Consider the following 12,879-nt stretch of genomic DNA (forward strand, 5'->3'; position numbering starts at 1 on the left):
TCCTATCTGTTCCTGAAAACTGCTTTAAATGGACTATGTAGGGACTTAAATGGACTAATGCTACAGCTTTTCGTGTGTGTGTGTGTGTGTGTGTGTGTGTGTGTGTTTAAAAATCCAGCTGTGGAAGGGGGAGTTATCTAAATTGCCTTTTGATTAGATGCTGGAGATGTTCTTAGATGATTTCTAAGTTGAAATGAGGATTCAGCAACCTTATGAAATAATGCACGACATATATATATATATATATATATATATATATATATATATAAAATTACACCACCTATTTTCATCAAACCACCTTTGATGTCCAGGGCAGGTAGCAGCACTTGGCATTGATGGGGCAGCTGCTGTGGCCCATAGAATTTTTTCTTAGTGGGTTTTTTTTGCCATTTTAAATGTTTCTTTTCATAAAAGGTTGTCTGTAAACAAATCAAAACAGCTTAGCACATGAAGGAGGAATTTATTTCATGGCACAGATCCTCTGTCCTTCTCTCCCACTTCCAATATACAGAATAACACAAAGGAACACTCAGAAATGTGACTTTTCACCTGACGTGGTGCAGTGCACTCTGCCACATCAGCTGTTCTGTTTCCTCAGCCTGTTGCTTACGTAACCCAGGCCTCAGGTAATATAATATCATATAATATTAGGCCCGACGTTATCACCATAGTTAACTGTGGGCAGGAAAAATATATCTGCCAATTAAAACATAGTTTATATTGAAAGTTGAAATGTAAATATGAATAAAGCACTATTTGGCTATTCAGGGGGTTAACTTGTGCCTAATGAAATTATGCTTATGTCAGTGAAAGTGACAACTGTATTTTCAATGCTAGGTTGACTGAACAGTGTAATTTCATAATGAACCCTAATATTACATTGCTTAATGGGAACTCACACTTAATTACATGCTTGGTAAATACAGCAGCACTTAACATCTAGGGCTATGTAGGGGACAATAAAATTATAACATACTGGAGATGGTTTTTACTAATATAGAGGCAAATGTGTAATTAGTTGGCACCTAGCATTTTATAGGCTGTGAGGGAAGCTGGGTTGTACGCACATTCCCATTGCTGTAATGAGTAGAGGCATGACTTTTCAAAATCATTTCAGGTTCCATTCCCTTCAGGGGCTTGCATTACCATATTTTTCGTCCTATAGGATGCACTTTTTCCCCTCCAAAAATGAAGGGGAAATGTGTGTGCGTCCTATGGGGCAAATGCAGGCTTTCGCTGAAGCCTGGAGAGTGAGGGGGGTCGGTGCGCACCGACCCCTCTTGCTTTCCAGGCTTCAGGAAGCTATCCGCTAGCCGTGGGAGACCCAGCTCTCCCATGGCTAGCGGAGACCTTGCCGGCACCCAGAAGCTTGGGGCGCACTGAGCTCAGCACGCCCCAAGCTTCGGGCTTAGCGCAGCGCACCTGGGGGGTGATAAAAAGTTTTTTCTTTATTTCCCCCCTAAAAAACTAGGTGCGTCCTATGGGCCGGTGCGTCCTGTGGGGCGAAAAATACGGTATTTAATTTGCTGATTGCATTGTGTTTAAATGTTGATGTATTTGTGTGTGTAAGTGGTAAGCAGCTTCCAACACACTAGGCACAATCCAGTGTTGCACAAACTACCCACACGATGGGAATTACAGTGCTACCTTGGTTTTCAAATGTCTCCATTGACAAACATTTTGGTTTTCGAATGCCATAAACCCAGAAGTAAATGCTTCAGTTTTCGAACTCGCCTCGGAGGTCAAGCATACCATGTGGCTTCCATTTTGAGTTTTCCGTATTGAGGCTTCCATACTGAGTTTTCGGTTTTTGAAAGTTTTGAAACTTGAATGGTCTTCTGGAACAGATAACGTTCAAAAACTGAGGTATCACTGTAATCTCATCCTCGCTCCAAAGGATTCCCCAACCCTCTGAAGCAGCTTTTAGGATGTGCAGAGAGCTGCAGAGGAGAGGAGAGACGAGGATGACCAAGTCTTAGCAAAAGTTTCAGTAGCTAAAGTCCATTCCACTCTCACAGACAAACAGCATTTCCAACTTCCAAGCTAGCATCTCAGCCTTCAGGTAAAGTATTTATTTAATTGAGTTATTACATTCATAATACACCCATCTTCCAACAAACTCAAGGCAGCCTGCATAGTTCTTATTTCCTCATTTTATTTTCACAAGAAGCCAGTTAGGCTGACAGGCTCAAGGGATTTGAACCTGGATCCTGCCCTAGTCCAACAGCACTAACCACTATACCACATTATCTCTCAGTTATGTCCACTGATTGCATACGGATTCCTTTTGTATGCTATATAATATATATATAATATATATATATAATAGCAAACCTCTGGATTTGTTGCAATGGCTTTGTCATGCATCATATAATGTGCATTAGGTACTTAGTTTGGTTTAACAACAGCAGCAACAACAACAATAAAGTCAATTTGTGGCATGGGAGACCAGGAGAAAACTGGAAGATTTAGACCAGCCTCTTGAAATAAGAAGCCACTCTTTATCCAGAAGACAAGCTTGGCCACAAATCCCATTGTACAAATTGCATCTCATGTGAGCCAGATATTTAAGAATGCCAGTGTGTGCACAATTTGTGCAGTTCTAAATAACTCTTTGGTGAAAGGGAATGATCATAGAGAAGAGTTAAATACTCATGACCCCATTCACATGGCGATAATTTTAAGCACTCACAAGTATCAGACCTGCTTCCTGACACAGGTAGAATTATACTGAAAGGCAAAACACCCCACAGAATACGTACAAATAGGATAACTTAACATTGACTGTTTAATTTTCCAGGAGTTCCAGAGGGTAATATAGGAAGCTGTGATATTGTAATCTTTTGCCAAACGGACTTAAATCCAATGATAAAACATGTTTCATCCGATGGGGTTGTCATTCTCTCTCTCTCTCTCTCTCTCTCTCTCTCTCTCTGTGTGTGTGTGTGTGTGTGTGTGTTAGTAACCAGTGTGGTGTAGTGGTTAAGAGTGGTGGACTCATAATCTGGTGAACAGGGTTCACATATTTGCTCCTCCACATGCAGCTGCTGGGTGACCTTGAGCTAGTCACACTCCTGTGAAGTCTCTCAGCCCCACTCACCTCACAGAGTGTTTGTTGTGGGAGAGGAAGGGGAAAAGGAGAATGTTAGCTGCTTTGAGACTCCTTGGGGTAGTGATAAAGCAGAATATCAAATCCAAACTCCTCCTTCTTCTCCTCCTCTTCTTCTTTTTCTTCTTCTTCTTCAATTGTGGCATCTGCCCATATATGCTGTGATTTTATTCTTTATCAGATCATCTTTATAGATTTGTCTTTCCACATGCATTTTCTTTATGTTCCTAAATATGGCTGCAATGTGTGCTTTATGCTTGTCTGTTACCTCATGGTACTGATAAAAGATAGAGGAGAAGAAAGAAGTGTCTCCAATGATGACTGAGTTGGCTCAGCCACAATATCAAAACACTAATATCTGACCTCTGCTAAAGAATAAAGAAAAGAAGAAGACATAGTTGATAAAAAGAAAAATGGGTATAATTTTTAAACAATGGCAATGGTATATATTATACTTTCTTTTTGACCCTATTTACAGCACCATTCTATATCTGTCTACTCAGGAGTAAGTCCTGTTGACTCCCATGAGACTTACTCCCGTGGTCAGTGTATCCGTGGTGTATTTGGTGTAAATTAGAGTATGCATTATACCACTGACCTTGCATTCACTGTATGGCTGATGTTTTCACACTGACCTTGTGGGAACAAATGCAATATTTGCAGAGGTGGTTGTTCAAGGGACAGACCATAAAACAGGGACATTTCCCATCAAATGAAAGAAAATATATTGAGGAAAGAAAAGCTCTTTTCAAGATCCACTATGTGCTACATGTGCAATCTGTCTTGTCAGCAAAAAAAATTCCTACCAGTTCTGAAAGCATTGACCAAATCTGTTCCTAATATATCACCAGTTAGAATGCAGGCTGCTGCTTGTTTTCATTAGACAGGAATTAAAATAACTCGTATATTCCGTAAAGAAAGTTGTACTTATTCCACATCAACTGGGGCCTTCTTGTAACACCACTATTTCCTATAAAAGAGCAATTAATATACCAGATACACAATATTCTAATAGCTTTAGCTAGATATTTGTGATTATTTCTCTTGCCAGAAAATAAATGTATTTGGAACAAAAGGATAAATTTCCTTTGTTTCTTGCTTTTTCCTGCTCATAACTTACAGTTTTACTCTCTTGCACTGCTGTGATTCCTTTCTCACTTTCCATTCTTCATCTTCAAATTCAAATTCTTGTGGCTTATATGTTTAATACATATTTAAATATTTAATAGATTTCATAAATTTGAACTTCTAATCTGTTAGCTAATTTTTCTTGTCGAGTGACATGCGTTTCATCTGTGGGATAAGAAAACAAGACTGCAAAGCTGCTACTATGAACTCACCCCTTCTCATTAACACCAATACATATGTTCGTAATATATGACATTGTATCTGCCAGTCTAGGATTAGGCTTGGATCTCATATGAAAAGCCATAAAATCTAAGTATTCATAGTGACCACAAGAGAGAGAGACAGCTTCTATTATAACATTTTCTTATTGCTAAGCCTTTAACTTTTAACTTTAACATTGTTTAATTAACACAGTGGTGGTTTTGTAATGCTGCAGAAAGTTTATAATAAATGAAGTGAAGAAGTTTCTAGTGTGGCTTCAATAAAGCCACGTGTTAACAGGGATTTTCCTCTATTAGTAATGTGAGACTTATTCGGCTCACAGTATAAATGATATACAATGTATTGGATGTAGTTTGCACTTCTGAAAGTAACAGGATACGCCAGTGTGGATTATAGGTGATTGGGAGCACAAACGTTTTGCAAAAAGGAAAACATGACTAGCCGAACTGTTCGTGATTCTGTCCAAAAGGCATTTTAACACGCCCTGCTGGGAAATGGCATTAAACTGATGTGTTTGCTGGTGAGCCTTTTTGACATCTGCTTTCTTCACTTGGCTGCAAAGGAGGAGTAAAAACACAAAGATGCGGTCACAACTGGCAGAGTATTCCGAGATCAAATATCGCTTTAAATGGTTTAGGGTGGAGCTATAGTTTTCTTAGGAAATACATGTTTCCAAAACTGTATGACTTCAGACAAAGAGAGTGTATATCGCTGGCAAGTGGAAGAGAAGAACCTTGCAGTTGAACTTGCTTCCCCCATGCAAACTGTTCTTCTTTTGGCCATCTCCACTTATTTGTGGTTTCATATTATTATTATTATTATTATTATTATTATTATTAATACCGCACCCATCTGCTGGGTTTCCCCGGTCACTCTGGGTGGCTTCCAACAAAATATTAAAAATACAATAAAACATCAAACATAAAAGACTTCCCTAAAGCCTTCAGATGTCTTCTAAAAGTCAGGTAGTTGTTTAGTTCCTTGACATCTGATGGGAGGGCATTCCATAGGGCAGGCACCACTACCGAGAAGGCCATCTGCCTGGTTCCCTGTAACTTCGCTTCTCACAGGGAGGGAACCGCCAGAAGGCCCTCAGTGCTGGACCTCAGTGTCCAGGCAGAACGATGGGGGTGGAGATGCTCCTTCAGGTATACTGGGCCTTTGAGGCCATTGAGGGCTTTAAAGGTCAGCACCAACACTTTGACTTGTGCTCGGAAACGTACTGGGAGCCAATGTAGGTCTTTCAGGACCAGTGTTATATGGCCACTCCCAGTCACCAGTCTAGCTGCCACATTCTGGATTACTTGTAGTTTCTGGGTCACCTTCAAAGGTAGCCCCACATAGAGTAAGGTTACTAGATTTTTTCAGTGAATCTGGGGACACTTTTTCAACTTCAATGGATTTTGTATGGGGACTGATTTGTAAATCTGGGGACTGTCCCCGGGAAATGAGATTACAAAGCTTGAGATTACTTGCTGCAACCTCTTCCATTAGGGAAGAGCGCTAAGGATTTTGCTTGGGGGAGAATCATGAGTCAACCATGTGAAGGGAACTACAGTCAATAGCAAGTGATTGGTACCTTTCACTGGACAAGTGGCATTGCAAACAGCAGCGACAAGGGGTTTCACTTTATTTGGGACCGTAGTGTGGGGGCAATTGTTTGAAGCCCCTCCTCTTGCCACAGTACTGATCTATCTCCTCCTTCCACTGCCCACTTATCAAAAAGACATATAATATGTGCATGGAGCCACAAACTATGAAGAATCAAATACAGTGGTACCTCCAGTTACATACGCTTCAGGTTACATATGCTTCAGGTTACAGACTCTGCTAACCCAGAAATAGTGCTTCAGGTTAAGAACTTTGCTTCAGGATGAGAACAGAAATCTTGCTCCGGCGGCGCGGCAGCAGCAGGAGGCCCCATTAGCTAAAGTGGTGCTTCAGGTTAAGAACAGTTTCAGGTTAAGAATGGACCTCTGGAACGAATTAAGTACTTAATCCGAGGTACCACTGTAAATGTTCCATGAACAGGAATGGTAGGAGTGCTAAGTTACTGAAATGGAGGCAGAATGTCTTTCCACAGTCAATATGTGAGATGATGGGTACTCCAAATGTAGCAATGGGTGCTCCAAGAACAGCAGCAGACAGAACACTTCTTCCAGGATAATGAACTGTTTCCATGATAATTCTTCACCAGCAAATTAATTGTCCCCAAAGGTACATCAAATGGCCATGGATCAGCAATCACTTAAAAGTGTAGTAAGCTTACAGTGTTCTGTTTTACAACACGGGGTTTTCTTTGGTGTGCACTTATAAAAAAAACCAGTTATGCACATCTGGCATCTAGTTTCCCCCTTATGCTGAACCCAACTATGACAGCCTCATCTGATTTTCTTCTCATTCTGAGCATGACCATGTGCTAAATTAGGTTCTGCCATGATTCCATTCCTCTAAGCCACTCCCTCATCTCCCTCTACTCCCACATGCAAGCCTTTAAAACAACACTTTATTTTAGACTTGTTGACTTAGGCACAGAATTTGCTAAATAGCATTCTTCCCCTTATTTCATACTCAAAAGCAGAAACACTGCCAATTCAGTTTCTAAGTGACAAGAGCTGCATTGCTTAAACAATCCTTTAAATATAAATGGAACAGCTTTTGTAGCAGTTTTCCTTAAAAGCATATTTAACATTTAGGGCTATGGATTTTTAAAAAAATGATATATTCTGCATCCTCATGAGGAATCTAATGTTCTCTTAATATTATTTCAAAGGAACTCTTCTCCATTTCAAATCTTCAGAGCAAAGCTGCATAATATTGACCAACCCACATGCACAGGCAACAAGATTCTTGGCACAAGATTCTTTCTTGACCAGTTAATTAAGGATGGAGATAGGCAGGTTTTTTTTAGTTGAAGGCTGCATGCCCAGAATAGATGTGTCCAAGGAAGTGGGGTGCCCAGAGTTTGTGCAACTACCGCACTTTTTCATACACATTACACAAACACACAACTACAAAGATAGGCACTGAGTCCACAGCTGTCAAGGAGCTGTCAGGCAAGCGCAGGTCCTCTGCAGGGCAGGAAAGAAAGTGAGGCAAGAAATGCAATCAACTTTTCTTCGCAGAAAGTTACAACACAGCAGTGTTACTCTGGCTCGACTCATTAAGCATGAGACATTGCTGAATCTTACCACTGGCCCCACCTACCCCTCTAGCCTCTCACTCTGTATCCCTCCCAAGCAGACGGAGACTGTGACAAGTGGGTTAGTTCCTCCTCTGAGCCTGCCTGGCCCATTGATCAGGATGTACAGGGCCCTCCTTGAATGGGGTGGCAGAGGAGGAGAAGAACCAGCAGGACTGGAACTGTCCAGCTGATAGGTAGCAGGGACCATCTCCGACTGCTCTCTGCTGAGTCTGCACTGACATTGAGACTCAGCCTCCAGCCCTGTCCTGGAAGGGCCTCCTTCTTCCGACCCCCCTACCCTTGATTGCTCAAGCCTCCTGCTTCAAGCACCTCCCAGCTTGTCCCTTCCCCAGACTGCTCTCCAGTGTCCCACAACCATGATCCGAGGTCTAAATTGTCTTCTGCGTTATCTTTGGTGGGCTCTAGGCCAGGCGGCACCCATTGTTCTTCCTCAGCCCGCCAGTCTCTGACAATAGCTGACTGGTGCAGATCAGTGGAAGAGTGCAGCCAAGTGCTGCAATGGGACAGAAGATTGTGCTCTTTCTGCTCTACGGTGTATTGGTTAAGGAGTGAAGAAAGTACAATTTTAATATCCTACCTACACAGTAGTTTTCTGGGCAGGGAGACTGAAACGTGTCCCTTCAGCTCAGTGCTATGATGTTACCCCAGTGCTCTACAACACATTCAGAAGGTGCCTGGTGAGTTTGGAGTCTGATTCCGGCACCCCCCTGCTTTAAAAGTTGAAAAAAATGTGGCACACTGTCGTAATCCTGATTATCACTAATATTGTTTGCTTTCCTTTATATTTTATATATTTTTTTCTTATGCTTATGCTTCTATTTTGTATAGAATTTTTCCGAGAACTCCTGGAGAATGCCGAAAGATCTTTAAATGATATGTTTGTACGGACATACGGCATGCTGTACATGCAGAATTCGGAAGTGTTCCAGGACCTCTTCATAGAACTGAAACGGTATTATACAGGAGGCAACGTGAACTTGGAGGAAATGTTGAATGACTTCTGGGCTCGGCTATTAGAGCGAATGTTCCAGCTCATAAACCCCCACTATCATTTCTCTGAGGACTACCTAGAGTGTGTAAGCAAATACACAGACCAGCTTAAGCCTTTTGGAGACGTACCCAGGAAACTGAAGGTTCAAGTGACAAGAGCTTTCATCGCTGCAAGGACCTTTGTTCAGGGGCTGACCGTAGGCAGAGAAGTTGCTAACAGAGTATCTAAGGTAATCCAAATTATTTCTTTTCATTGCTGGTTCTTTCCTTTCAATGCTTCACTGGAGCCTTCATCTCCTATTCCATGCTGTCCTTTATGGTGCACAACTTTCAATCTATGCCGCAATTATAGCTGAAAGGCAAGTTTGTTGACGTGTAACTGTGGGATGTTTTCTTCCTTGAACTAAGTCAAGATGATAGCTATACTGTTGAGATTTCCATTTAGAAAGGAACATATGTCAGTATTTACGTAGCACAAATCCCTTTATACGGATGCCAGCCTGTTTGACCCACATTCCCCCCTCCTCCTGAGTCTCAATCTCTGAGACCTGATTCCAGCATACAGAAGAAGTAACATGATGAGGAGCTATGGAGTACAACTAATGGATTTCATGTTGGATGCTGCAGGTGGAAAGCTAGCCTGTAACAAATGTCTGAGGGTATATGGGGTGGACAGATCTGTCAGTGTTGGTTTTTCTCCTTTCCTCATTTTATTTAAGTTCAGTCAAACTCTTTTCTGCATCAATTTGCCTTTTTTAAAGGAAGTAACCTCCCCCATTCATACACGCATTTCCAAGCACATTTCTTCAAGCGATTGCCTCCAGCACAATACATTTCTGTATGTTAATTTCACCAATATCCACATTTTTCTGTGCTCTTTTCTCAATGCACACATTCTGCACATGGGTTTTAGCTGGAGAACTGCATCACAAAATGTAAAGAAGTGTAAATTTATAAGGACAGCTTCATTTGGTTCCGGGATTGATTTACAGAGTGCAAATTAGGTATGTGCAAATGGAACAAATTTCTTCCACATCACCAGAAGTTGTATGATCTAAGGGCAGGCTAGGTATCAAATGAGAGATTTTTGTCATTAGGATCTCCCAAGTTTGTTCTTTTTTCTCAGATGAGGGCAAGCCTCTCTTCTCTTCTCATTTGTTTTAAACCTCTTTCCAGTATATAAATCCAAACCATATGCTTGTCAGCTAAAGAGGAAACAAAACATGTAAATGCATGACATCAGTATCCCAAAAGAAGGATTATTTGATCAAAGGTTATGTCCCAAGCAGAGCAGTGGAAACTGAGGACTGATGATGGACAAAGCCATGATTGTCATTTTTATATATGTTGATCTTTGCAAAGCCATTAGTTCTGACTCATGACTTTGGATGGTGCTGATAAGAGGTTCTGACTAAACATCAGGAAGAATTTTGTTATGGTAAGATCTATTTGTTAGGGAATGGACTCCCTCAGGAGGTTGTGAACTTTCCTTCACTGGAGGTTTTTAAGCAGAGGTTGGATGGCCATCTGTCATGGAGGCTTCAGTTGAGATTCCTGCATCTCAGGGGATTGGAATAGATGGCCCTTGGGGTCCCTTCCAACAATTAGCTCAGATAATGTTGCTAATACCAAGGTTGATGGTTTGATCACAGTATGGGACAGATGCATATTCCTACATTGGACTAGATGATCCTCAGGGCCCCTTCCAACTCTACAATTCTATGATTCTGTGAAATAATTTAAATGTATATTATCCATTCAGAGCATTGAAGACCCAAGCCGAAGTGTTTGTCCTTACTCTTGTGAATCGTTGCATTGGTATTCCCCCATGCTTTCTTTTCCAAGGCTTCCCCCACATTCTAGTCTAAAATGAGAGTGTGAAAGCAGCAATCTGATTAAATAATTTACATTCATATCACAGAATGTAGTTGAGTAGGTAAAGAGTAGACAGCTCAAATCCAGAATATAAAAATAAGTCATCTGTCACATTCCCCCGCCCACTCCGTATTGCAGATCTTTGTAATTTACTGGGAGGTGTTCTGGTGCAAAAAGGAATGAAGTGGATGACTTAGAGTCTTCATGATTAATGAAATATTCAGCAAAGAATTTGCTCGCCTTCTCTGTAACTGTGTGCATGCTTTTCGTCAGTGTCTCTCTTGTACTTCAAGAACTTGCAGCAGCCCACAGCTTTGACATATCTTTAATATAGATAACTGAGTGCTTGCAGTTGTTTCAGGAATTGCTCTATATTGGCGATGAAGTTAATTTCCACTGTGTTGTCAAACTTCAAGAGACTGGTCTTCATTTAGATGAAATTATAAGGAGGACAAAGAAGTGTCACTTTTCACTGGATCACCAATTTTGCAGCAATATCACAACCCGTGGGTGCCAATAGGACATAGCTCCTACTTTGAGGGCTTTGGATCAGGGAAGTATGGGTTTGAATTCCAGCTCACATCTGAAAGACCTTGGTCAAGATACTAATACTCCACATGGTTGTTGTGCTGATTTCTGGGCTGATCAAGTGTATCTTGCCCTGAATACCTTAAAGCAAAGGTATAAAACAAACATGATCCCCCCCCCAAAAAAAAAACCACCCCTAATGCTGTTATTTGAAATGACTTTCACCCAGGTTAGCAAAATCTCTGCTACATTTTTCTGATACAGGTTGCCAGGATATATCTGAGCTCTGATTTAGCTGGGATGAGCGAGTTACGCCAGGGGAGATCAACTGAGCCAGGAATCCTCCAGCTGAGCTGGAGATCTCCTGCATTCTGAGTTGTTCATCCAGCTGGATCTTGCCATAGGATTACGTCCTTAGATCTTTCTAAGAAAAACAATAAACCACACCCAGAATTTGATGTGGGATAGATTGCATATTTTTTTTGCAATATGCCATTGTTTCCCCTGGGGACGCAGGTGGCGCTGTGGGTTAAAGCCTCAGCGCCTAGGGCTTGCCGATCGAAAGGTCGGCGGTTCGAATCCCTGCGGCGGGGTGCGCTCCCGCTGCTCGGTCCCAGCGCCTGCCAACCTAGCAGTTCGAAAGCACCTCCGGGTGCAAGTAGATAAATAGGGACCACTTACTAGTGGGAAGGTAAACGGCGTTTCCGTGTGCGGCTCTGGCTCGCCAGAGCAGCGATGTCACGCTGGCCACGTGACCCAGAAGTGTCTCCGGACAGCGCTGGCCCCCGGCCTCTTAAGTGAGATGGGCGCACAACCCCAGAGTCTGTCAAGACTGGCCCGTACGGGCAGGGGTACCTTTACCTTTACCTATTGTTTCCCCTGACCTACTATTGACTTCTTTGTTATAACTTCCTCTTTGGGATAGTTACATGGGAGGTGCCAGCCAGATCACATAACAAGTGAGGTGTCATTATGTAGATACATAGCCAACCAGCTATGTGTCAGCACTGATGGCGAACAAAATAGCATTGCTCTTACTTTCAATACTGAAAACATTTGATCACTTTCAACAGGACACTCCAAAATTGCTACTGTTTGGGCACTTCTCCGCATTGTTGAATAGATTCTTGAGAACTGTTAACAGAAAATGAACATCTAGGTCAGTCTTCTGAAATCTGGTATCTTTCAGATGTGCTATGTTGGCTGGCACCGAAGGGACTTGTAGTTCAAAATTTTGGGTAGCACTAGGATGGGGGGAAACCCCTCCCCTTTTGTAGCGGGCAGCATTGCAGCCAGGCATCTGGGCCCTTGTGGTCATCTGCCTTGGGGGCAAGGGATTGATGTCCCCTTGCACCGACCCCAGCCGCATCACGCCTGCCCAGCCAATTATGGGATTTATAGGGGAGATGCCTTCATTCACTCTATGAAAATCCATTTTTACAAGCAGTCTGTGGATGTCAGACACTGTGCCCCTTCTACGAGGAATTATACCCTCCCTCAAAGCAATATTTTAAAGCTAATATATTAGCAGTTGACCATGCTACAATTAGAAGTGTTTCTGCTACCACCACAACTGACTGGTATATGGATTGGCAAGTCAACATTTGCAGAGTCTTCATGTTCAATATATGAATTCAGGCAAAAGGAGACAGAGAAAATAAAAACTCCCTTCTAGTGCTGCAAAAATAGCATGCCTTTTCCAATATCTCCATGTTGGAAAAGTATAGCATATGAGACAACTCTAAGCTGCATCCAACATACATCGGAGCCCCTCAAATTCTCCCATAAAAGATAATTATTATGGTCATGCAAATATCTGGAG

The 12,879-nt window shown here is 41.9% G+C and overlaps 1 protein-coding gene across 2 annotated transcripts in view; it reads left to right on the plus strand.

Annotated features, from left to right (window-relative positions):
* The window catches only part of GPC6 (glypican 6), an 802,940-nt gene that overhangs the window by 443,146 nt on the left and 346,915 nt on the right, over nucleotides 1–12,879 (plus strand). For both annotated transcript variants that reach the window (XM_079972771.1, XM_079972772.1), the window contains exon 3: nucleotides 8,493–8,884. In XM_079972771.1, coding sequence (XP_079828897.1) covers nucleotides 8,493–8,884 — 392 coding nt within the window. The remainder of the gene's footprint in view (nucleotides 1–8,492; nucleotides 8,885–12,879) is intronic.

This window comes from Podarcis cretensis (assembly GCF_951804945.1).
Source record: "Podarcis cretensis genome assembly, chromosome: 4".
In the NCBI taxonomy this organism is placed as follows: Eukaryota; Metazoa; Chordata; class Lepidosauria; order Squamata; family Lacertidae; genus Podarcis; species Podarcis cretensis.